Source organism: Gambusia affinis, linkage group LG02 (assembly GCF_019740435.1).
Source record: "Gambusia affinis linkage group LG02, SWU_Gaff_1.0, whole genome shotgun sequence".
NCBI classification, from domain to species: Eukaryota; Metazoa; Chordata; class Actinopteri; order Cyprinodontiformes; family Poeciliidae; genus Gambusia; species Gambusia affinis.
The window spans coordinates 3,458,377-3,484,740 of NC_057869.1; the positions used below are offsets into that span (position 1 = coordinate 3,458,377).

Sequence of the window (26,364 nt, forward strand, 5' to 3'; positions counted from 1 at the left end):
TCTGTTTCAAATTCACTAAAGGAATCCTGTATTATTCCATTATTCCGTAAAATGTTTGCTATTTTTGTTTAAAAAAGGAATAGAATCGTTTGTTTTTCTTTTAACATATTTATAAAATTGTACAAAAAGCCTTAAGTTGTAAAAGGAAAGTTCTACAAAATGGGTAATTTTTTTTTATCCGATTAATCTTGCGAATAATCAACAGAATAATCGATTACTAAAATGATTGTTACTTAGAAAAAGGAATAAACAAAAAAGACTTTAATTATTCTGACATTTAGTAATTAGAGATACTTTTTGTAATCCCAAAACAGGAAGAGTTTAGAAGATTTAATGGATGTAAATATGTGTCTTCAACTGTAATGAACTGAATTATTTCAGTTTTCAGCTCATTGGATGAAAGTTTTATGATAAATTATAAAAACATTAGTTTATTTGAAAAGTGACAAATAGTTTTATTGTATTTTTGCAGCTAGAAAAGTTTGTCCTAAAGCTAAAATCGGTTATTTTGTACTTTAAAAATAATCAGTATTTAGCTAAAGTGACTGCTATTTGAGGTATTTCAAAGGAAACAAATGAAAATAATTTTTCTTCTTCTTCTCTCTGTTTCTGTTCATTTAAATCTTGCTTGTTTTGCCCTCCCTTTCTTTCTGCTGCTAATCTGTTGCATTGAGCTCTTGGACGCACTGGGCTGTGTCAGGCTGTACAAGCCAAACTTTTCTCAGACACGTTTCACCACCAGCAGGGTTTTTTCTTCCTGAGGGGAAAAATCCTCGTTTTCCACTCTTCACCCGTTTGCTTCCAGTCAAACAGCCAAGATGAACCAGAGCAAGCCGGAGTTTGAGCCTTTGCAGTATTCCTACTACGACTACGCCGACTGGTACTCCAACCCGGAGCCGACCAAACCTCCGAAGGAGTGAGGATGAAAACTTTCAGACACAGTTAATATTTTCAGACATTTGCTGTTTATAATGTGAACCCCCTTTTTCTCTCAGAGTCATTTTACCCTGTGACCCGACTGCAGATGAGATATACTTCCACATATGCATCCTGTCAATATCTGTAAGTACATGCAGAATCAACATTTGTACAAGTTAAAGGGAATTGGACAGAAGCTGCTAATTAATGAAAAGCTGTAGGTTTTAGGATATTTGAGTTGATGTAGAGAGGTGGAGCTTAACTCTTTAGAAATTCAACTAATGATTATTTTAGTTATCGATTAATCTATCATTGTGACAATTAATCGATTAATCAGATTTTAAAAATTGCAGATTTTTTATTCATGACTTTGCAAAGCAATATTAGAAATCCATTAAAGAAAAATTAAAGAAGAAAATAAACATTTTATTGCCTAAAATTTAACAACAGCATTGTTTTAGTGAAAGCTTTATCATTCATAGCGAAGGATGCATCTGCAGCTAAAAATATTTTCTAACATGTATAAAACTCATCCTTTCAGCTTGTTTCAGCCCTTTTTACATCATTTTGGACGTAAAACTTTAGGAGGTTATTGTTTTTATCTTAAATGCAATATTTATATATTTTTGTATATTTTGGCACAATTGCTAATCCGATTATGATGTTTTTGCAGCAATTAGTTATTTTGACTAATCGTTTAGCCCTAATAACATTTTTGCTGTCAAACCTGTCAGTTTATAATGGTTCTTGTTTTTTGACTGCATTTGTTTACAAGTGAATCATTTAAAAACTTGGTCAGATAACATTTTGTTCTACAGACCTGACCTTGTTTTTTTTCTTAGTAATTGATGTAAACTTCTGCAGAAGGACTTTTTCTACTCTTCAGACATAATGAGACAATGTGGCCCAAAAAGGTTTTTCTTTCTCCAAAGCAAACTTTCTCTTTCAGTCAAGATTCATTATTTGTCATAAAACCACAAATTAGTGCATAATTGTGAGGCTGAAGAACGGTGATATGAGATTATGTACAAATAAGAGTCTGAAAGCACCGCATACCTTTGTATCAAATAACCTTTACCCTGTTACAACAAAATCTAATGTTTGCGCAACCAGTTACCTTCAGAAATGGCCTCATTGGCTGCTCAGTAAAGGCCTCAGAAGTTAGAGAGGACAATAACGAGCAAACAGCATCATGGAGACCAATAAACACAGGAGACAGGAAGAAGGTTTGGGAGAAGTTTAAACTAGGATTAGGTTATGAAAGCATTAAATATCTCACAAACATGTGGAGGAAGGTGATCTGGTTGAATGAGGTTATAATTGAAATATTTTATTAAATACAAAATGCTATAAAGGAAACTTAACACCAAAAACGGTTCCAGCCCTGAAACATGAAGGTTTCTCCAGCAGCAACTGGGAAATGGATGAAACTCAATAAACAGAAGAAAACCCATTAGAGGTCAACAAATATCTTCAAAAATGAGCAAACCATTGCCTACCAACAGAACAACGAGCCGGATGTTTTCCCTCCTGATAGTCCGGTAGACTCGGTTCGATTTGGGACCAAAGCGGCAACATTTGTTACATTTTCAGCTGCTGCGGTTCTCTTTCTCACTGCACTCAGTGAAATGATTCAAATCCCCCCTCGCCTGTGGGGGCGCTGCACCAAGAAGCACGGAAGGAAAACCTCAGAAAAAGACACGGAACACAACTTCCTTCTTCACAAAATGTTAACAAAAACATAGCAGCGTCAAATTTTAGTGGTTGTAGGATTTTTCTTTTGTCTTTCATAAAAAACCAATAGCTATTTCTAATGCTAGCGCTAAGCTGACATGTTTGTTTTGGTTGTATTTACTCACTTCCTGCTTGTGGAGTGGTTTACGCCTCCCCAAAAAACCCCAAACTTTCGAAGGCAAACGAACTATCAAAGCCATATTTTTCTGATTTTTATTTGCAAATAAATCTCTTTATTCATGCGCATGATGTGGAATTAAATACAGTTTTTATATCGCAATAATGTGGCAGATTCTCCTCTTTGTCTTTAGTTTGTGATGATGCTAATCCTGGCAGTTCTCACCCGGAAAAACAAACTGTGTCAAGGGTTCGCACGAGGGTCATCCAGCATTTTCAGGTGAATATAAGAACATATGGAATAAATTATCTGTTTTTTAATGTCAATATTATGCAACAGTGTGTGCATGTTTTTGCTTCAGTCCAGCCAACTTCCTGGACCAGACCCAGCAGAAGGGCCTGGTCATGGCTGTGTTTGGTCTGGTCTTCAGTAAACTGGCCATGCTGATGATCGCCCCGGATCCGCTGCCCTTCATCAAAGACACTCCAGCAAACATCAAAGGTGTCATCAGAAACAAAACTTTTACTCATTTAAATCACACAAAGCGGAACTTAATGATATTTTTCACTTTTGTTTTTGCAGAGTACATGAAGATAATTGCCATCTTCTACTATCCGGTCCTGTACTATCCTCTGCTGGTCTGCGGCACGCTGCAACGCAACGCGGGTTACGTGTTTGGGGCGCTGCTGTCCTTCACTCACTTTGGGGTCCTGGTATGGCAGAAGTTTGACTGTCCAAAGACGCCAGAGGTGAAGCAACCCTTAAAACACAGCCTTCCTCTTTAGGACGGTACTATACACTGCAAAAACAAAAATATTACCAATTACTACTGGTCTAGTTTTTAGTGAAAATATCTTAGTTATATCTTACTACTTTCAGCAGTATAAAAGAGCTTGTTTAAATAATAATTCCTCAATATTGATGAAGAAGTCCTAGCTCTATTGGCAAATTATTTCACTGATAACTGGTAAGAACCGCATAAAGTGCATTTTGCATCAAACATCTACAATGGCATATCGGGGCCATTGTACGTGGAACAAAAAAAGGAAGAGTAACTTTTTGCAAAAACTTTGACATTTTTTAGATTATTCTCAGAAATTTTCTAAAACAAAACTCATCAAAATTTCAAAGTTTTAAAAAGGAACTCATTTTCAACTTTTGAAACTCAAAAGTTTCTGTTTTTTTCTCACAAATTCTTAAAATTAATTTTAAAAATCCTGAGTTTTTTCTAGCGTGTTTTCAACTTTTCACAATTAAAAAAAAAGAAATTCAGAAGTTTTTGGCAGAACTTTACTCGTCTTAATTTTTCTTCCCTAATATGCCGTCGCACTATAGAAGATGACCAGGGCCACTGAATAAAAAGAAATTCTGACATTTTCTCTGAATTTTAACTTTTTTCTCTGCTTTTTGACTTTAATTTCAGGATTCAGATTTTTTATTTCATAGGATTAAAGTCTGAATTCTGAGAAAAAAACTTAGTGGCCTTAATCTTTTTCTGTAGCCTTGAGAATAATTTGTGGTGAATATTTTGTTAGAAATATGTTTGTTTTAATTTTGCAGATCTATAAGTACTATGCCCTCCTTGCCAGTCTGCCCCAGCTGGCCTGTCTGGCGTATCTCTGTGTTCAGTTTCCTGTGCTGTTTGTGAAAGGACCAAAGAATGACGAGGTGAGGATTCAGGTTTATTAGTAATTAAGTTTTTCTTGTAAAGATGAGAAATACAGAATTTTTCTTACTATAAATGTGTGAAACCACATCAATTTGAACACTTGTCTGTTAGATAATTGCTGCTGTAGAGTAAGAAGGAGGAATTGCTACTATTTACAAAAAAAAAAAAGAGTAAAAATATTGATCAGAAGGGTAAAACCCAATATCACAGCAAACTGTTCTTGCTTGTAGGATCTTGACAGCAGCTACTACACCGACTACGTTAAGTCACTCCTCAAGAAAAAGTCTTCAGCCGTTAGGTGAGTGGAGATAAAACTGAGACTTAGTTTGATGAGTTTAATAAAACATCTCAAGTAAACACACAAGTTCAAATGTTCAGTATTTTGGGCTGCGTGATGTTCCACTATTTCATAAAGATTTTGTCTTTTTGCTGCTTAAAATATATTTTAATAAATAGCTACAAATAAATAGTAGGATAAATACTTTTTGTGTATTTTTTATCTAGTTTCTACTGCTGAAATCTTAGTACACTTGAAATGAGACAGAAAAAACTTACAAGTAACTTTTCAGCAGGATTAATGATAATTCCTTAATACTGATTAGGTGAAATAATCTGCCAGTGGAACTAAACATAATAACTCATAATATTGGAAAAAAATGTTGTTCCACTGGGAGATTATTTCACTTATAACTGGTAATTTTTTATCAATATAAGGTAATTATTTACTTAAAACAAGCTCCTATATGTTGCTGAAAAAATACATGTAAGTTATTTTTCTTATTTGAAGTATACTAATATATGGAGGACCAAAACTGACATAATTAAAAGTAAAAGCAGAAATATATGCTTATTGCTTTTTCTTTTCTTCATAGAAAAAAATGTTTCTCCTTTTTCTTACACATTTTCATTTGTATAAAGAATCTATAAAACAGATCAGAGGAATTGATCTCCACAATAACAGAGATAAATGCATTTCTGCTTTTATTTTTAATTATGTCAGTGTTGGTCTGGCATATTGTAATATTTGCATTAGAAAATACACCAAATCACTTGGTAAGATGTTGTGTTTTTTGCAGTGAAAATACTAAATGTTAATAATGTACAGCAGCTCTTCAGAAACAGACAAACCCTCACTGGTGGAGAGAATACTGGAGGTGCCAAAAAATTACATTTATTTACCTGAAAAAGGTGAGATTATTCACACTGATACAGATATTTTATGTATAGCCATAAAACTTTAATCTATATTAAGAAAATCTTCTGTTTTGCCTCCAGTGTTCCAGTTCCCAGTGAAGCTGGCTGTGTTGTCTTTTGTCACCTGTGTGGCCATCTACCACGTACGGCTCTATGTGATTTAATCTTTCTGTCTGTTTAGTTGCTGAACATATGAGGAAGTGTTTGTGTTTTTCTCTTTATAGACTGCGCTGCTGTTGGTTGTCCTGGTGGTTCCAACTCTACACATCGTCCGCGCAGGAATAGATGAAAACATCGCCTTCCTGTTGCTGGGATTTGGGATCATTCTGTCCGAAGACAGGATGGAGGTCGTCAGAATCGTGACTTTCTACACCTGGTTGCTGGAAGGTTGGTGGAGAAAATTATTATTATTATTTTGTATTTTCTAAAAACTTCCAAGTCTTTAAAAAAAGAGTTTTGTTTTGTTTTTCTTTTTAATAGTGTGCTACCTCTGTGCCATGACACTGTCTTGTTTGGTCAGTCTCGTAATGCTAATGAGGTCCATGGTTCTTCACAGGTAGAAAAATATTTCTCTTTGGAAACATTTTCAACTCATGACATGTCATAGTTTCATATCTGACTCTAATTAATCTTTAACTTAATTTCAGATCGAACCTGAAAGGTCTGTATAAAGGAGACGCATATAAGAACTACAACACCCAGAAGACCATCAGTCCGTCCAGATCTGGAGTTTTCTGCTGGATGGGTTTAACCGGATATCAAGCTGCGATCGTTTGCCTCGGTGATTATTAAACATTATCAAATAAATTAGAAAAACAGAAAGTATTTGAACTTATTGAAGCATAATTCTGGCACATAATCCGTTTAACCTTAAACAATACAACATGACAATAATAAACAACGTCCTCAAGGTTAAATTAATGTAGGAAATATAAATATATGCTTCGTTTGTTTAATCCATGGTGGCTTATTTACTTTATTTATTTATTTACTTTCTATAGTTGTATACAAATGTTTTTGTGCTCTTCTACTAGCGGCACGAACGGCTAACGCTATTAGCATCGATGCTAGCAACGTTAGCTTCCTTAACGTGCATTTGTTAGTTATAGCTGTAGTTTGAATTAAATTATTTCACATTTATTAAATAAAATCATGTTTATGTTATTATGTATATATATGTATGTATTCTGTTATTCAAAATAAATAAACTGCAGCTGCATTGCTAGCAAGTAGCTTTGCTCAGTTCAGCGGTTTTATACAATTTATTTTGGTTATTAATGGGTTTCTATGCAAATTAATTTTGCTATACTCCTTAACAACTGTGTCCAACTGCAGTTTATTTAAAATATTTCACCACTATGCCTTTTTGCAACCTCTCCCTTCCTTCCTTGTAAATATTTATAAAATAAAAGTGACATATTGCAATGTGTTTCTGAAAATTGAAATTGATCTTAAATTTCTGTGGTGTCGGCAGGAATGGCTATCCAGACCCTGGTGTTTTTCATCTGCTTCTTATTTCTGGTGTTTTTAATCATCATCCCTATTTTTTATGGCCGCAACTTTATCGTTTTTGAAGTTGCAGGAAAATCATGGTGAGTGTGCATCACTAAGATCTTTCCATTTTAAACTAAACTGGATCAGAAGATAAACTTACTGAAATGTTTTTCATTCTGGTGATTTTTCAGGCCGGTTTGGGTGACAGTCGTACTGGTTACAGTGCTTCAACATGTGACTGCTCAGTTTTTCTTTGTCAAAAAGGATTCTGGTACAAGAGATTTAAAAAACAGGTTTGTTTGCTGGGTTCTGCTTAATGCATGTATAGTTATTATAAAGATTTTGAAGCAATTGATAAATTTAATGAAATAATCTGCATATCATAGCAAATATATTGAATTTTTAAATATACTTCATAAAATTAAACCTTTAATTTTGTAATGATGTTAAAAAAAAGACAAGAAGTTTTTTTGTACACATTGAGACTCATATTATGAGATTTACTTACAAATACGGTGTTATGTGCAAAGAAAAAAGCAGTAAATACAATATTATGTAAAACATAAACATCTAAAAGTTGATAAACTGCTAAAAAAAATAATATTGGTTATTATAAGAATATCTTATTATTATAAATAGCATTTATTCAAATATATGTTTTAAATGCTAAACCTGGGAGAGCATTTAGATATTTAATAAAAAATGTCTTAGAATGGTGCCTTGAGAAATCTCACTTGTGTTTTTCTCTCAAAATTATTAATTTAGTCACATTTTTTATTTTGTAGTTTAGATTTTTATTAATTCAAAAATATGTGGTACCAGTTTTCTCAGCAGGTTTCAAAACCATTTTGCGGTTTTAGCAAAATATTTAGCTAAACTTTTTCCAAAACATTTGGCAAAAATTCTGCCAATTTTCTCAGCAAGATTCAAAACATTTTTGCACAATTAGCGAAAAATTCATCAAAACTTTTGCCACCTATTTTTGAATTTCCTGAATTAAAAAATAATTGGTACCAATTTCTCATCAGAATTTTAAAGAATTAATGAAAAACTATAGACCAATGAATTAAAATAATAAAAAAGTGATTTGGTAAATTTCAGAGAGAGCCTCTTCCTCCTGACCTACCTGCTGTTTGTGGTGAACGTCGTTGTGGGTCTGATTGTTGGTATTTGGAGAATTGTGATAACGGCCTTGTTCAACATCGTCCACTTCAGTCGGATTGACATCAGTCTCCTCCATCGCAGCGCAGAGTCCTACGATCCAGGTAAACACATTCCTCTAATATTTGGATCTTTTAAAGCTTTAATCTGGAGGTTTTTTTGACGCCACCCAGCCTACAGATACTACACCCAGTTCCTGAAGGTGGAGGTGAGTCAGTCCCACCCGGTGCTGAAGGCGTTCTGCGGACTCCTGCTGGACGTGATGGTTGAGGTCGGCAGAGGAGGACAGAAAGCACGAGATGCAGAAGAAGGTAGGAAGACTCTGAGCTACAAACAACTAATGGGAATTTGGAAAATCTGGATTTTTTTCCACAAATTCTCTCCTTGGATTTTCGTCACCATGGCTACGGCGGCCATCTTGTTTGACAAACATTATTTACAGTTTCTGTTTAATTAGGCTTTGGATTCATGTTAACTCTACAACAAAATATTAGGGTCAAACTAAGATTTTTTTATTTTTGTAATTAGAATAGTTCAATAAATCAGTCGTAATAATATGAAAATACAATCATATGACAGTAAAATCAAAACAAAGTGAGAATAAAAGTCATACTATCAGGAGAATGAAGTAATAATTTTATAAAAACTCCTCCACAACAAAATATATATTCTTTTGAATATTTGGGAACTAAATATTTAGTTACAAAATAAATATTTAATTTGAAGCTAAATTCATAAGGCTATGAAGTAAAACTTTATAAAGTTTGACTTCATAAAGTTTCGAATAAATTTATTTTATGTAGTTAAACTTTGTAAGATGAAATGTAACTTTATTTTATGACGTTAGAACTTGTAATGATCTCAATAATTAGAAGCTTTTTTTTTTATTGAAACGACTTTCTTGTAATTTAAAAACATTCTTCCATTAAAATTACATCTTTATTCTGCTAATCTAATCTGTTTAATGTGGTTGCTGCAGTTGTAGTTTTTAGTTTGCATTTTTGTGGTTGTAACATTTTTTTTGCAGTATTTTTCTGTTGAATTTATGTTTTGGATTTTCCGTTATTCATGTGTTTGCAGCGTGTTTGGTCTTTTGCCACCATAGTTGCCCATTAAATCTGCACAATGAACTAAATGAGGAGCTATTTTGCACTAATGTGCAAGAGAAAAAGTCTATAAAGTTATGAAAACTCTTCTATTAAATATCCTAACTGCACATCAAAACGTTTTGACCTGATCAGCTCCTCCTTGGTGCTTTCAGGAGCCCAGGAGAACCGACCCAACAAGGCGGCCAGCAGTCGCAGGATCCGCGCTCGCTGGCAGCTGCTGTACACGCTGGCGAACAACCCGTCCCTGCTGGGCTCCAGGAAACACTTCCAGACCCTGCAGACGTCCGAGAGCGTCCCGAACGGCACGCCCAACCGCAGCGCCAAGAAGGAGGCGGAAAAGGAGGAAGCCGAAGCCGCTCCGTCCTCTGAGGGCACGTCGAGTCAAGATAAAACTGAATGAGAGCGCCATCACGTGCAACAGTTTTTAAAGTTACACAGTAAAAAATGAACGGCAAGAGTTTGGTTTATTTCATAAAGAGAAAGATGTGGCTGGGATCATTTTCTGGTACATTTTCACCAATTAGACATTTCACTAATATCAGAGTTCCAAATTAAACATTTAATTCACTAAATTAAATATTTTCTCATCAAATAAATATTTAATTTAGAGCTAAATTTAATATTTAGTTCTTAAGCTAAATACTGAGTTCTGAACTAAATATTTGTTTTCCAACAAAACATAACATTTCCAAACTAAACATTTAATTTTCAAACTAAAATATTTAATTTGAAGCTAAATATTGTACTTACAAACAAAATATTTAGTTCACAAATAAATATTTATTTTTCTAACTTAATACTTTGTTTCTAACTAAATAAAAAATATTTATTTTCCATACTAAACATTTAATTTGGAACTAAATATTTAGTTAGAACACTAAATAGTTAATCTGGATGTATAGCAAACTAATAATAATATCTAATATTCCAAACTAAATATCTAGCTAGTTAATTAAATATTTAGTTTGGAGCTCTGACTTTTATAAATGCATGAATGACAAAGTGAAAATATGACAATGAACATAATTTTTCTTCCAACAGGCTAAATAAGCCAAGTAAACTTTTCAGTGTGAAACTTTACAAACAACACCCCATTAACAGATCCTGCAGTTTCCTCCAATTAAAATAAATTGCAATGCACTTAATGGAGAGCTAGACGTTGTAGTGTCGGTTATAAATTCAGCTTTGTTACACAGGAATTGATGAACAAGTTTTGGGCTGACTACCTGTATACAGTTTCCCTGACTCACTCTGTCTGGTCCTCATTGTCAGATGTTATCAGTACAATCATCGTGTTATAGTCACTGTTTTTGCTGTAAAAACTGCTTTAGGCTCTAAAGGAACCAGGGCCTCCAACTTTGTCATCAGGTGATTTTCGCCCGGAACTATTTAGATGTAACACACGAACGTACTGAAGTTTGTGCGTTCATAAAAGAAAGTAAGTGTTGTTTTAAAGTTTATTTTACTACTAAATACGTCTTGTGTTGTCTACGAATCGAACCACTGACATTATGACTGTTCTGCATCCTTGTTGACTAAACAAAAGCCCATTAGCATAATGTTGCTAACGCTAACGCTCGTGTGTTGGCTGATGGCATCATTTATATATTATATTGGTGCAGTACTGCTGAATAAATATGGCATATGCTGTTAAGTATTTTTGTTTATTGATTCTTTGAAAGCAGTAATTCACACAAATAAGTTTCGTTTTATATTTGGGGCCTGCCATGCAAAGCGATGGCACAAACCTATTATTATGCACCTATTGCCGTTAATGTGGCTCGAACCGCTGCGTGGTTGTTTCAGTTTATATATATCTGAACTAAGACCAGAAGTTCAGTTTTAAGTTTGATTCCCTTTTGGAGATTTTCTGTGTGATTCTAAATTGTCCACAAGTGACTGAGAGTCTGGATTGTTGCAGTAACACCTGCAGCTGCACAGCTGGACGAACTGAGTACCTTGAGATTTTACTTTGAATTAAAAAAAGAAAATAATAGTTCTTGTTTTATTATTTAACCCTCTTTACTATTTGCAAAATTGTGGAGAAAAATAATATATATATATATATATCACATGTGATTTTCACATGTGAATCACACGTGAATCACATGTGATTTTACCACGAAACGTTCCAAAATCACAGTATTCATGTGCTTTCACATGTGATTCACATCATTCACATGTAAAATTTGTGTGAACCACGTGATTTTCATGGGATTTTTTTGTAAGGGCGACTCTTTCTGGCCAGAACCCATCGGCTCTTTTCGGGTTCTATGGGTTAAAGCCCGGCCACCAGCGGCTCCCCAACTTGCCCCCCCCCCCAGGCCTGGCTCCAGGGTGGGGCCTCATGTAGGGGCCAGCAGAACCACTGTTTCCAATGGTCGTTTTCATCATCAGGATCTTTGGGCTGCACTTGGTCTGGTTCCTCACCTTGGACCCGTCTGCACTGGGGGGCCCAACCAGAGGCATGAAGCCCCCACAGCAAGACTCCTAGGATCACTGGGACACTCAAACCCCCCCACCACGATAAGGTGGCAGCCCATGGAGGGGATGTGTGTGTGTGTGTGTGTGTGTGTGTGTGTGTGCGTGTGTAAATATGAAGTAACCTGTTAATTATGTAAGAAAGAGAGAAAATGAGAGAGAGAGGAAGAAAGTTGTTTTTGAAGATGAGGAAACAGATTCTGACCTTTGGTCCAGCTGTGAGGTGAAATGAATCTTTTCAGTTTTTTAGAAAAGATTTTTAGGCTCTAATAAAGTTTTTTAGGCCGTTATTTAACAGGCTGAACAGGAAGTTGGGAGGAGAGAGAAGGAAACGACATGCAGCCGATTCCCCAGGACTGGGAATTGAACCAGGTTGACAAACAAAACCTAGAAGTAACGTCCTAATCAAAACATCAGTTACAGTTTTACTATAAATCTGGTTAAAAAATAACTGAATTAGGCATTTTTTAGCCCCTTTTCCTTTTCTTTTATACAAGCAGACAACATAAAAGCTTTATATTTATTACAAAGTATTGATTTAAGAATCGATTTCTGATTAAATTATCTGTTTTCATGCTTTCATTGATTCTTCTTCTTTTTACCTTTTCTACAGTTTTTTCATATTAAATTGCACTTTTTTGTTAAGTTTCTTATATTATCTTGACTCTGTATTTATAAATAAAGACTAACAGAAAGATCACAGTAACTGTTATTTTTGATAAAAACGTTTTTTTCTTACAACAAACAAACCAGATAAAACAAGTTTGATCTTCTTCATGGTCCAGAATATTAAATTATGATCAGATTAAACTCTAATCTTTAATTAACATCCTGGAACCTGAAGAAATCCAAACCTGTTAAATCAGCTTTTAATGTTTGTTATAAAAACAAAAACAGGATTTATCAAATAAAAACAGGAGAATGAACTGAACTTGTGTTGATCCTTGCTGGTCATGTTGACACTCAAAGAGCTTCACACTACAGTCACATTCACATGCAGGTCGGGGGGCAACTTGTCACTAAGTGCCCCACCCTGGGGCAGCTCAACATGTGGCTGGGGAAGCTGGAATCGAACTTGCAACCTTCTGGTCACAAGACGACCACTCTACCCGCTGAGCCACAGTCACACTAAAACAGCCACTGCATGATCCTTTTTATAATCTTTTTAAAATACAGATTTAAACAGTTTAATGAGCAATAATTCAGTGCAATTTAATATAAAAAGTGTGTAGAAAAGGTCAAAGGTCAAACCATAACAGCACAAGTACAGAGAAAATAAACAGAAATCATTATTATTATTAAATTAAAACATTTTAACTCTTAAATCAATACGTTGCTATAAATATTGAGCCCAGTGTTGTTGCTGTAAACCAGTGAAGGGAAAAGGGCAACAAACGACTAATTCAGTTAATCTGACCAGTTAATCTGACCAGTTCAACAATAAAACTGACCAGTTAATCTGACCAGTTCAACAATAAAACTGACCAGTTAATCTGACCAGTTTAACAATAAAACTGACCAGTTAATCTGACCAGTTTAACAATCAATCTGACCAGTTAATCTGACCAGTTCAACAATAAAACTGACCAGTTAATCTGACCAGTTAATCTGACCAGTTCAACAATAAAACTGACCAGTTAATCTGACCAGTTAATCTGACCAGTTCAACAATAAAACTGACCAGTTAATCTGACCAGTTAATCTGACCAGTTTAACAATAAAACTGAACTTTATCATTTGGATTTTCTTAAATTGTTTGGGTCGATTTGCAGCGACCAACTGACCTGACCGACATGTTTTAGGAGATGTGGGGGAAACCGGAGCACCCGGAGAAAACCCACGCAAACACGGGGAGAACATGCAAACTCCACACAGATGGTCTCTGTGAAGACGCAGCGCTAACCGCTGCACCACCGTGCTGCCCACCTTTTTTCTAATTGGGTTGGGAAGGGATCTATTTTCTAGTTTGTCAAAGTGGTAAAACATTTTAAATCTGGTCCTGACGGAGCATCATGGCGCCACGTTCACAGAGGATAAAAACTCCACACGTTCGATTCCAGTCCTCGGTTCGACTCCTGCACGTCTTTCTCCTCCTCTAAATATCACAATCAAGACCTTCAGGCTTGTTCTTGTTGTTCTTCACTGTTCTGTTTATTTTTCGGCTTCTTCCACCGCAGAGTGTTTCGAACTTTCTTCCAGAATGAAATTCTGGATTTTTTCTTTTTGCCATCCTTCATTGTTTCGGTGTCTGGATGTTCCAGATCCTCCAGGACGGTTTCTGAGGAGATCTTGGTCTCTTCTGAGGATTCAGAGGAACAACCAGATAAAGGTTCTCCTGAAAGTTTCTCCTCAGAAGAAACCTCTGGACTGGACACTTTAACCAGGTGTTCTTGGTTCCCAGAGTTTTCCTCCATCTCTTCAGCTCTCAGACTGTCAGCCAGCATTAAATCCTTTCTTGCTGTTTCTAGATCATTTTTCAGAAAACTGATCTCCTGCTGGTATTGATCTGCTTGGTGTTTTATTGCAGTGACATCAGTTTCATAGCGACAGTTTAGATCCTGGTACAAACTGTTTACCTCGTCCAGCTCAGCCTGGATGCTCCTTTCCTTCTCCTGCAGGAATTTGATCTCAGTTGTCTTGTTTTCCTGGAGGATGAAATATTCAGCTCTCATGGTGTCCAGAAGCTCCTTGTCCTTCTCTGTTTTATCCCGGTGATTTTTTATCTCCTCCTTTAACTGCTGCTGGTGAGTTTCAACCTCAAGCTGTAAATTCATGATTTCTGTTTCAAACTTAGATTTTAGTTCCTGGTGTGAAACCTGAACCTGATCCAGTTCTTGGAGGTTCTGCTTCTCTCTGTTTTGCAGGATGGTGATTTCTTCTGACAAGTTTTGGAGGAGCTCCTCCTTCTCTGCTCGCAGTTTGTCCAGAAGAATCTTGTCCTCCTCTCTTTTCTTCAGGTGAACTTTTCCTTCCTCCTTTATCTGTTGTTGAAGTTTTTGGAGTTGTTGCATCGCAGAAAGTTTTCTCTCTTGGATAATATTCTCTTTCTGTTCTCTATTTGAACGAGCGATTTCCTCCTGCTTCATCTTCATCTCGTATGTCTCGACCTGCTGCTGTATTTCCATGATGTCTTTTTCATATTTACATTTTAGCTCCTCGTATGAACCGTGAACTTGATCCACTTCATGGAGCATCAGCTTCTCCCTCTTCTGCCGGATGGTGATTTCTCCTGACAGTTTCTGGGAGAGCTCCTCCTTCTCAGCTCTCAGGTCTTTGATCAGCTGCAGGTTCTCCTTCTCTCTTTCGGTGTTGGTGTCTTTCTCATCTCTCAGTTCCTCCTGATATCTTTCAGCATTTTGCTTTAGTGTAGAAACGTCTCTTTCATATTTATCGTTCAGTTCCTCGTATGAACGTCTGAGCTGAACCAGTTCTTCTTGCAGATGTTTCTCACTGTCTTGCAGGAACTCGATCTTTTGGGACATTTCCTGAAACATTTGGTCTTTTTCGGCCCTCAGGTTTTCCAGCAGTTGTTGTTCCTCACGAAGCCTCTCTTCATGAATCTTTTGTCTCTCTTCCTCCTTCCTCAGCAGAGCATCGTCGGCTTCATGCTTGGAGCTCAGCTCCTCGAAGGAAGTCTGGAGTTGGTTCAGTTGTTCTTGCAGCGCCGCACTTTTCTTCCTCTCAGCCTGAATTTCAGCTACAAAAGCTTCCCGGCTGAGGAGGTGGGCCACCTTCAACTCCTCAAAGTCTTGTTGTAAGGACTTCTTGTTCATGTGTTTCACTTCGCTGTGAACCTTGGAAGCAGTGACCGCAGCGTTAAGGACTGCTGGGTCACTGAACTTCTCTAATCTCTCTAGTTCCCTCTTTGCATCTTTGGCCTGGTTGATGAAAGTTTCTTTGAGAGCTTTTTGTTTCTTTAACTGGAGTTTTGTTTCTTCCAGTTTGGCCTCCAGGTGGGACAGTTTTTGGTCCCTTCCTGCTCTTTCCATTTCCAGGAGGTAGTTGAGTCTCTCGATTTCCCCGTGGAAGACATTCGGGTGTGCAGGAGGGAACCTGCCTGGGGGGTTTTGCTGGCCTCCCCGTCTCCAGTGGGATCCCATCGTCCCACTGTTGAATCTCGGTGAATAATGAGACATTTTCTCTGAAATTCGAACACTAAAATCGTCGATCTGTAAACTTCTCTAAAGGGCTTTGCGAACGTCTGAACTGGTCAGTGTTATTGCAAGCAATGACAAATATGCAGATTTGTGTTGCGTACAATTCTGCAGTTGATGACATCACAGCCTGTGACAGTGACATCACAGAGTCTTCCTTTGCTGGTGGTTTGACATCATTCCTCCACCAAATATCTCACTCTTTATTCTTGTTTACATTCAAAATAGTCCATGATTCTCTTGTTTTTATCCCATATTTTTTTACGATATTTGATCTAATAAATGATGTTAAATGTGATCTTTTATTAATCACTGTATCGGTCATGCACTGTAACTTGACATCAAGTGAGGCTGAGACAGCGGTCACCAAATGTTTTTGGACAATTTTGAGAAAAAATGTGGGGATTTGTTGATTTTTGGGGTTATTTATTGACAACAACATGAAAAAGTAAAAGATAAAAACTATAACTATTGATTTCTAAATCTTGTTGAAAGTTGGGTCGGATTAATTAAGCTTTGTTTTTATTATCAGGCTTAAGACTCAAAAATTGTAAATGAGCAATAGTTGTACTAGTATTGTTGTGGCTTGTTTATTGTTGTCATAGCAACTGCCTACCAAGATGGCTGTCAGTTAATATAAAGAAAGTTGTAGTCTATATTTTCAGTTTGTTAGCTTTTTAAAGGCACAATGTCGTTCTTATTATAAATAGTTTTTCTCCATTAATTCCCGCTTTTACTTTTATCAGTTGAAATGTTTCAATATTTATTTTGTTTCAGTGTTTCATATTTTTTTAGTGTTTGTTATTTTGTTTCATTGTTTCAGTGTTTGTTATTTTCTTGGTGTTAGCTAACTGTGGATCTGGTTCTGTGTTCCGTTCCAAACCCCCCAGGTTCCGTTCCCGCCCCTCACCCGGTATCAGTGCTGACTGATTAAGACTCTGATCTCTGCTGCTTCTTGAAAGCCGTTCACACCGACGGCTCTGGGCTGGCTAAAAAGGCATGTTGCCATAGCAACCCGGCGCTTCCTCTTTCCGAGGAATTGACCTGCTACTGACATGATCAGATTGTTTCTGCTCAGACTCAGCCGCTGTGTGGAAACGGAGAGGCTCTGCCTCTTGGTCTCTGATAGCGTCACGTCTATCCACCTTATTCCTGGGAGGCCTAGTGAGGAAACGATTGGGTCTTACGTCCAGCGCCCACCGGAAGTAGCAGTATTTCATTGTAGTTTGTAGGTTTTTTGCTAATCTATATTCACGATAAGGTTGCATCTCTCTTTTCGGTTAAATTATAATATTTAGTTGAACTTGTTCATGGACACACAGTCTGCTATCAGAGAGCTGCTCAGTACAGAGGATCGTAATTGTGAGTTTAATCACAGGAAGCAACAGGAACACGATTGTTTGTCAGGGAATGGCGGTGAATCAGCAGCGCTGCTAGCAGCCCGATTCCCTGAATAACTGACAGTAATAAACAGAAAAGCAGAGAAGCTGCATGTTTGTGCTGACAGTATAAACAGCAAAACTACATGATATTAGCTTGGTGTGACGTGAATTAGATGTTAGCATCTAGGCACCAAAAATATGGAACAAACTTCCAGAAAACTGTATAACAGCTGAAACACTGACTTCCTTTAAATCTCAACTAAAAACCCACTTGTTTAGAGTTGTATTTGAAACGTAATCAATTACAAATTTATTGACGGAATCTGACTTACTGTGTTTTTATTGTCGATTCTATGTTGCATTGTGTTTTTGTGTTTGACTTGATGTAAAGCACTTTGAAATGCCTTGCTGCTGAAATGTGATTGATTGATCGATTGATTGATTGATTGATTCGTTTGAATAAAAAAAAAAAGTTCATAATCTGAGTCTTTATCATAATGTTTGGGCCAGGAACATTTCTTATAAGACAAAAATAAATATTTAGTCCATCACATATATGTATAATCATATATACATTTATGTTTTATTGTTTAAAGTTTATTTTACTGCAAAATACATCTTAGTAGTAAAAGATGAGGGATTGCTGAGGTAAATAGGTTTCTTTGGTTTGCTGTGTGAAAGCCAACTACACCAAATGAAATTTAACAAACGTTGTAATTCTGGTCCCCAAGTGAAAGGAGTTTAAAGTGAAGACACCATTAACCTCAAAGTTACCTGGATCTGGTTTCTCTCTCCTCTTTCCACTCGAGGAGCATCAGTCAGGTTTGTACTCTGTGAAGTTGAAACAGGGAGAGCGAAATGGCAGTTTCTTGTCTTCCGCCTGGAGACAGTTGAAGACCTTTGTTCTAGAAACAGGCACATAATCGTGGCGAGGCAGTGAATCCCCATCTGCCAGTCATTTAAAATGTCAGCACATTTAATATGACCTGTTATGCTTCCTTGAACGGGTTATTGGTCTGGTCTACACAAAATGTTCTTTACAATTTCTCCACAGAATCATTCTTGGGTAATGAGATTTTAGTCAGAATGAGCTGTTTTAGGGACTCTTGTCACTTTTTAAATCCAAATAAGCTGCTGTCTAACTCAACGTTTACAATTCTATAATTGTACATCTTTGAAAAGCAAAAGTAGAGCCTCCTTCACAACCAACAAGATGGAGCAAGTTGTGTGTTATGTTGTAAATCAACAGCCTAGCTGACCAAACATGCTGGAGCTCAGCTCAGGTTGCTAGGTAACCGGCCTGGATGTGGCTGGGGTTGCTAGGTAACGGTGCAGCAGGAGGTCTTTGAAATGGCCCATTTTCCAGATGCCAAAAAAAATGTCTGGTTGTTTTTTTTCTTTCTTTTTCAAGCACTTTGGTGGTTTTTAGAAGCAGCTGAGACCAAAATGGAAGTACAAAAACTTGCAAAATGTGAATTTTCCAAACAGACAAATGAATAACAGCAAGCTGAAGCTGAAATTTATCTTCAGCTGGATCACGTTTTGTGCCTTTAACTGCTCTGAGAGGCTAGTTTTTAACTCCATATTGATGTTCACCACAATCAGGCTGATGGTGCTAATCAATATTAGCATCTGTGTCAGCAGAGAGGGGTCGATCGTACGCTGACGGCTTACAGCAGCTGGACTCTCATTAGTGCTCAGTTCCCTGATGATTTGCAGACCATCAAGATTTTTTAAAAGTTTTACCATCTTTGTTTGGCTCTGATCTAAAATCATTCAAATTCTGTTTTATTTGTTAAACTAAATCAACATTTTAATCTTTCTTACGTACACATCTCACAAAAATATACAAAGTTTTGTTTTTATATAGATTATTCTCCAGCATTTGCAGAAAAAATAGCCATAAAAACAGACAAACAACAGCTAGTTATCCCACTTTCTACATTTTATTGAGGCACATTGAGGGTTAAATGGGAATTTATGAAAACAGACAATTTCCTATATCACTTGGGTTAAACAGACAAGAGGCACAGAAATAAAGTTGAATTTGAGTGGAGAACACAGGCAGCATGCAGGGCCGCTAAAACGGCAGCCCACCAGAGACATAATTAGATAATACTGAAGTGTTTGTATACATTTATACCAACAGCAAGTTTACAGTATTTCTGGTTATTTCACAGAACATCCTGACATTAAAACAGGACAAAATCCATTAAAGCAACAGAATGTAGGTTTCTGAGATTTAGCTGTATTTCTCAAGAGACAAAAATCACAACCGAAAATTACATGTTTTCACATTTAGCTGTTTTTTTAAGTGCTATAATTTACTGAACAAAACATTTTTCACTTTTTCCATCCTGATCCCAGAGAGCAGATTTAATCAGCTTATCAGGCGTTTTAATCTATTTTAATCTAAGAGTTCAGTAAACGAGAAACATAATTTACTAAATAAACAGTTTATGATGTTGAACTTTTGTTTATAATTTGTCCACATCAGCGAGAGAGAGCTCCACATTATAAGTTTATTTTGTCTTATTTCAATTTCTCTAAGATATCTGCAGCAGAAACTAGACCAAAAATAATTGGTAAGTTTTTGTTTTTGCAGTTTTTTTTTATGTATTTAGTTAAGATTTTGTGACAGAACAACATAAAATGGAGCATAATTCTAAAACTAAATATTAACAAAGTGTAATTTATCTCTTTACTCTGATACCTAATTAAAACATTGTGTAACCCACAGCAAAATACCATGTGTGTAGGACAAACAACACATCACATAGCATACCCTGAACACACCATAGAACACGGCGGTGGCAGCATCATGCTTAGAGGATGTTTTCCTTCAGCAGGAAGAGGTCGGCCAACCAGCATTATTGGAGACCAAATAGAGAACGACTAGAGCAAGAAATATTGAGATGGTTTAGATAAAGGCATTTGGATGTATCAGAGTGGCCTAGTCAAAGTAGAGAACCAATATAGCAAAAATATGATGAAAACGTCCTTCTATAAGGCGCTGAGTTAGGAAGGCTGATTCTATATGCATGCTATAGATTTTTATTTGTGAGAAAAAGAAAAACTTCTTCCAATCCACATTTCCTTACTGGTCTGTGTCGGTCTGTCACCAAAGAACACATTAAACAACATTTTAATATTATTAATACTTTTGCAAATTTAATTATTCAATCTGTGAACTATCTAAAAAAAGCATTTTCAGTCCTTTCCCTCTCAGAATAAATATTATAACGTTGTTTTGTGCACACAAAAAAAAGCATTTAATGTACGAACAAATTTTGTTTTTAAAGACCTGATATTTAAAGAGATTGTTTTGTTTTCCATGATTTACATAAAAACACAGAAAATGAGGCAGATTTTCAGTGTTTCTACAAACAACAGTTAAATTATCTCTAAAGTTGTTTGTTGATATTCTGGCTGCATCATTTCTCATCAGGCATGAAATCAGCTTCAGCTTTTCAGTCAAATCAATTAAATAAAAAAAAAGACAGAGATTGACTGCTTTGATGCTGTGGTGCAACATTTTGGTCTAGGAATGCAAATTTATAAATAATGACTTAATCTAAAATTCAAGATGGCCGACCGGTTACATTTTTTTATAATATGCTGAACTTTAAAAATGAAGCACATGGCTATATTTGAACTATTTTTGTATGAGCTGCTAAATACTCACTGAATAAATAGAAAATTGTGGTTTTCTTACAGTATTAAACTCAAAATCCATCATTCTTATCGGCATCATCATGTTGCAATTTTTCTGCATTATTCCCTCACGTTTATGTCATCAGATTCTTCTCAGCTTCGTAATAAATCGGATGATGCTGCTCCATCATCAGCAGAATCAACTCTATTGTTGAGCATTTAAAAAACAGAACTGCATACTGGACTCTGTTTGGACCGTTTCTCTTTCCCGTTCTGGGATACCTTTGTTTCGGTATTGGTGGTCAAGCTAAAACACTGAAAAACATTTTAATGGACTTTATTAGTTAATCTATTGAAACAAATTTGATTCTAATAACCCATTTCTCAACCATTTGCATCCCAGGTTTTGGCCCATTCTCACTCAAACGTTTGGGTCAGAGCTGCTACAGACATTGGTAGCTTTGGTTCTGCTTTAAAGCAAATCTACCTTCATCCATGTCAGATCAATGTGAAGGAGAGCAGAACTTCTTTGGGACTTAAAATAAACCAAACCAAAGAGAAATAAGAGTGATTTGGGTCAGAACATGTTTGCAGATTAGTCATCAGGATATCTGTAGTTGCTGGTAATATTGACGGCTTCAGCCCCCAAAGGCAGCCTGTCGCTGTACTCGGATCCCATCTCACAGTCGTCTACGTTTCCCTTGCAAGTGAAAGACTCTGTGACGATACTTTCCTCTGTGTCTGCCTCTTTCTCCCCGTCGTCTATGCTCTCCGTCTCCACTTCATACTCGTTTATCTTCCTCTGAGACTCCGTGATGGGAGCGTGCATGCTCAGGTTCCTCTCCAGGTGGTACTGGCCTTTGGCCTTCAGGATCAGACGGTAGGTCTTACTGCGGTACTTGTAGACCAGGTGGAAGCACGTTGCGCCAAGCAGAGGCACAGTGGACACGGTGAGCAGGCAGATGCTGACGGAGATGATGATGAGGAGGTTCGGTACCCTCCGTCTGGTGGCAAAGAGCACCTGGACTTCACAGTCCTCCCCTCTGTAGGTCAGACACAGAGAGTAGTTGGTGCCAGGCCGTAAGCCACTGAACAGGTAGGTGTTGACGCCGTCCTTGATCTGTGACCACTGAACGGCGGAGTGTTTGCTGTCGGCAGCAATGCAAAGATATAAACCGCTTGATTGGAAGTTTTCCAGGACATCCGGAAAGCCGGAGTTTTCCTCGCTGTCACTCTGGAAGCTCTTGGCTCGGCTGGGGTTCCTGTTTTGGGGTATAAGTAGGGGATTGAGTCGCACCGTTGCCTCTGTTTCTGACACTCCTAGTGCAATGACACCAAAGTCAAAGGTGTACTGCTTTACGTCGTCCAGGCTTGCGTTCAGGATGTGGCCGGAGATGTTCTTTGTGTTCGCAGTTAAGCCACATTTGCTTGAACGAATCAGGTATCTTGTTGTGTCTTCATAAAATTTAGGATTGATGTGAGCAGTTGGTGGGATTGTTGGGTCTATTCTTTTTAAATCTGGAAGATTCAGAGAACTAAAGACTGATTTTCTCTTGGTTTGTGGGTGAACTGTTGGGTTGGCGTGAGTAGAAGTGAACACTGTGGTCATCACTTTGATTGGTGTTGGTTTTGGACGTGCAATCACCTTAACAGACACTGAATCTTCATCTCTGCCAAACGTATTTGTTGCAGAGCAGCTGTAGTCCCCATCATCCTCTGGTCTGAGGCTTGAAATGAGAAGCGTGCCATTGTTAAACACTTTAAAGGAGTCAGAACCTTCATTAGATTCTGCAGAGTCGTCCTCAGAGGCAGACAGAACCACCTCATGTTTTTGGCCTTTGCTGGAAATATTCCACACCACCAAAGGTCTCGGGTTTCCGTTGAACTCACAGGTCAAAATTAATTCAGAGTTCTCGTGGAAAACCATGTCGATAACATGTGGTTCAGTCAGAACTGTGACATTTGGGCTTGTGCACTTGGACTCTGGCAATTTTGGAATGACTTCACCTTTAAGTTCCTTGGGAAATGCGCAAGTGATCGAGCTCTGATCTGAAACTGAGACGATGGTTGTGGAGATCCAGTCTCTGAGCCAGTCCAAGGTGCAGGTGCACGCAAAAGGATTGTTAAATATCTGCAAATGCGACAAAGACACCAAGCCGTCAAACGTCCCCTCAGCTATGGTCCCAAACCTGTTGTTGTTAAGTCTGAGTGACCTCAGGTTTTTGAGGTTGGCGAAAGCGTCTCTGGGCAGGTGGGCCAACTCGTTGTGGTTCATCTTCAGCATCTCCAGAGCTGTCAGGTTCAGCAAATCCCCCCAGGGGAAGTCCACCATCTTATTGTGGCTAATGTCGAAGTTGCGAAGATGAACCAAAGGTACAAGGCTCCCTTCCTCGATGGAGGAGATGTCGTTGCGGGCCATCCACAGGGAGGTCACCTGGGTGACGTTATCGAAGCTGCCGAGTGGGATCATGGCTATCAGGTTGGCAGAGAGACTGACGGTCGTCACGTTGGGAGGCAAACCCTCCGGGACTTTGGCTAAATCTCTGTAGGAACATTCAGCATAGTGACGCCCGTATTTATCTGAGCAGGTACAAGACTCAGGGCAGCAGAGGACGGACGAGAGGAATGTGATGACCCACAGAGCAAAGGGGAGGATGTCTGCTGCTGCCATTTCTGCTCCTGTAAAGCAGCAGAGAATAATTAAGACGGATTCATCATTCCCCAGTAAGAGAGATCTGACTGAAATAAAAGGTGAGGTAGTACAAGTTAAAGGAATAAAGTATTATAAACTACTCTGGATAAAAAATATTAAAAACAAAACATGTTAATCACATTTTTGCACAAAATCACTGTTAAATAATTTGATTTTAGTTTGGTCAGTTTTAATTCTTTGTTTTAGGGTGTCTTGTCACTTTAAATCCACATAAACATCTGCTGGCCATGCTCCCCAACTCAACGTTTACACTCGCATGTGAAAATGGCTGCCAACAGATGTGCAGTTATACAACCTTACATCTTGGAAAAGTAGAAGTAGAGCTTCCTGCACAACCAACAAGAATGCAGCAAATGGTTTCTGGATGGTTAGTCAACAGCAAAACACTTTGTCTTTTCCAGCAGCCATTGTACAGCCCATGCAGCTGTAAAACCAGCTGACCAAATGGGCTGAAACTCAGCTTGAGTTGCTAGGTAACAGTGTGAGTTCAGCTGGGGTTGCTAGGTAACGGTGGAGTGCCCGTCAAAACAACTTATTTTCCAGACCCCAAAAAACATTCATTTTTAGCCAGAAAAAGGTTGGGCGCTTTTTTTAAGGGCTTGGTTTGTATTTAGAAGCAGTAGAAACTCAAAAGGAAGTGCAAAAAACATACAAAATTTTAATTTCATATAATAACTCCCCTTTGACATTAATAACTTTAGAAGGTTTGAATCAGTTTCTGAAGATGTTTTGCTCAGAAATGCACAAAGTAAATGTCATAAATAGCAGAATAAGTGGAGGTTTGTTGATGGTGAGGACAGACGCGATTGGACTCGGGTTGTAGTGAAAAATGAGGGTTTTAATGATGATGACAAAAAGTGAACAGAAATCCAGGTAGCACAGGTGAGCAGTGAGGCAGGGAAACTTAGACACTGGAACAGCATGAAACAGGGAAAAGGCAGCGAGGAACAATGACACGACAAAAGACTCGCAACAAGAATCCATCAGCAAGCAGGGGACACAGCAGGAGGCATTAAATACACAGGAGGCAATCAAGGGAAACAAGAGACATCTGGGATAGATCAGGGGATAGACAACACCACACAGGAACTACAAAAAAACACAAAAATACACATCCTCACCGAAAGGCCTTTGAAAGATGTTTCTACTCTTTAAAATATTCTTCCAGTTAATTTGCTAGCAGGTGTGGCAGAGTAATAGAAATATGTAAGACATGCAGGGTGCAGATTCTGTTTAATCTAATTATTTAATGTAAAGTAAAATACAAAATCTTACCAAGTGTTTTACCTCTAGTTTTGCAAATATCTCAGTCCACTTGAAATAAGACAAAACCAACTGACAAGTAACTTTTCAGCAAAATATATTAGTGGTTTTTTAAGTTAATAATTCCTTAATATTGTTGGAAAAGTTATAGTTCCAGTGGCAGATTATTTCACTTGCAACAAGAAATTTTCTCATGTTATAACTGCAACTTAAGAAATTATTTACTTAAAACTAGCGCCTATATTTTAATGAAAAGTTATTTGTAAGTTAGTTTTGTCTTATGTCAAGTGTACTGAGAGATTTGCACTAGAAACTAGACAAAAAAAATCCTTGGTAAGATTTTGTGTTTTTGCAGTGAATACTCAGGTTTTACTGCAACCCTTCAGCTTCCAATAGAGAAAATTAACCTTGTTTGTTTGTGTAAATATCCAGATTTCTAGACAGTACAACATGGACATATTTTAGATTTTTACACACCATAAAACAGATTTTACATGAGTATTTTTCTCCAGTTTTAAAGAGTTTTTCCTTTGAGAAGACCATGAAGTTTTTTATTTCTGATCTTACTGAACTAGAATTAAATTTGCACATTAATGAGTCCCGGTTAAAGGCGGCGCGGCGGCTGGTTTTTAAAGTGCGCAGCAGCTTCTGTCCTTGGTGCTGAAAGACAGAAGAAGGTCTGTTCTGATTCTGACCCAAATATCACAACAACCAACGTAAACCAAACGCCACAAAGTTGATCTGAAGGCAAAATAAATCACAGACCTGCGTCAGAGCTGAGAGCAGCTTACCTGTGTTTGGCTTTTTTTTAATTCTGCAGAATAATCCAGAGCGTATGAGTCAGTGTTTGCAGCCAGACTCCAGAAAGCTCAGTTCCTGCGTCAGCTTGTCCACTGGCATGATGGAAAAAGCCCCAGTTCGCTGCAGAGGGAGAGCGCCGTCTGCGAACATCTGTGTCATTCTGTACCTTCTTCCTCCCTCCTCCTTCTCCTCCTCCTCCTCTTCCTCCTGTGTCTGTCTGTCTGCTCTGGAATCGCGTCAACGAGTCCCCAAACAAATATTTTAAAGGGGAAACGACCTCTAGTTTTCTCAGAAATGGAGAGGGAGGTGAGTCATAGCCTAATCTATAATTTAAAGAATAATAAGTGGAACTAGAAAATTCCTGAAGAAATTTAACTGGGGCCTGCCAAAGTGTGCCCGTCTGTTTGGACCCAGCGTTCAGGTGCTAAAAATTAGCATCAATGCTAAGCTTAGCTCAAAAATTCCAAAGAAGCATGTGGAGAATCACAAGAGTGTTGACTAACATGGACTTGCAGTATT

The 26,364-nt window shown here is 37.5% G+C and overlaps 3 protein-coding genes across 5 annotated transcripts; 1 reads left to right on the forward strand and 2 right to left on the reverse strand.

Annotated features, from left to right (window-relative positions):
• The first annotated feature begins 741 nt into the window (after window positions 1–741).
• Window positions 742–11,310, forward strand: LOC122819981 (receptor for retinol uptake stra6-like). Of its 3 annotated transcripts, none has more exons than XM_044097100.1 (17): window positions 742–916; window positions 996–1,062; window positions 2,964–3,049; window positions 3,132–3,271; window positions 3,353–3,519; window positions 4,331–4,438; window positions 4,670–4,737; window positions 5,548–5,627; window positions 5,715–5,776; window positions 5,858–6,020; window positions 6,114–6,189; window positions 6,281–6,414; window positions 7,108–7,225; window positions 7,319–7,420; window positions 8,229–8,392; window positions 8,462–8,599; window positions 9,550–11,310. In XM_044097100.1, exons 1-17 carry the CDS (start codon window positions 819–821, stop codon window positions 9,795–9,797), a joined length of 2,019 nt encoding a protein of 672 aa, XP_043953035.1. In that variant the 5' UTR covers window positions 742–818; the 3' UTR covers window positions 9,798–11,310. The 3 variants fall into 3 exon arrangements, with proteins under 3 accessions (XP_043953035.1, XP_043953027.1, XP_043953040.1); XM_044097092.1 differs by having other exon boundaries at window positions 743–916; window positions 5,545–5,627; XM_044097105.1 differs by lacking the exons at window positions 742–916; window positions 996–1,062 and adding an exon at window positions 2,629–2,647 and having other exon boundaries at window positions 5,545–5,627; window positions 9,550–11,132.
• Window positions 11,311–13,995: 2,685 nt separating this feature from the next.
• Window positions 13,996–16,082, reverse strand: LOC122820359 (trichohyalin-like). The gene has a single exon (XM_044097722.1). It carries the CDS (start codon window positions 16,012–16,014, stop codon window positions 13,996–13,998), a length of 2,019 nt encoding a protein of 672 aa, XP_043953657.1. The 5' UTR covers window positions 16,015–16,082.
• Window positions 16,083–19,338: 3,256 nt separating this feature from the next.
• On the reverse strand, window positions 19,339–26,073 carry LOC122840928 (immunoglobulin superfamily containing leucine-rich repeat protein 2-like). The gene is made up of 2 exons (XM_044133730.1): window positions 25,836–26,073; window positions 19,339–23,747 (listed from the first exon to the last, which is right to left on the reverse strand). Exon 2 carries the CDS (start codon window positions 23,737–23,739, stop codon window positions 21,664–21,666), a length of 2,076 nt encoding a protein of 691 aa, XP_043989665.1. The 5' UTR covers window positions 23,740–23,747; window positions 25,836–26,073; the 3' UTR covers window positions 19,339–21,663.
• Between the last annotated feature and the right edge of the window lie 291 nt (window positions 26,074–26,364).

Excerpts from the sequence above, each read along its gene's own strand:
- LOC122819981 (XM_044097092.1), top strand. The coding sequence starts at position 819 with ATGAACCAGAGCAAGCCGGAGTTTGAGCCTTTGCAGTATTCCTACTAC. Across the intron at positions 917-995 it reads CCGACCAAACCTCCGAAGGA|AGTCATTTTACCCTGTGACC; the intron begins GTGAGGATGAAA and ends TTTTTCTCTCAG. Across the intron at positions 6,190-6,280 it reads AGGTCCATGGTTCTTCACAG|ATCGAACCTGAAAGGTCTGT; the intron begins GTAGAAAAATAT and ends ACTTAATTTCAG.
- LOC122820359 (XM_044097722.1), bottom strand. The coding sequence starts at position 16,014 with ATGTCTCATTATTCACCGAGATTCAACAGTGGGACGATGGGATCCCAC.
- LOC122840928 (XM_044133730.1), bottom strand. The coding sequence starts at position 23,739 with ATGGCAGCAGCAGACATCCTCCCCTTTGCTCTGTGGGTCATCACATTC.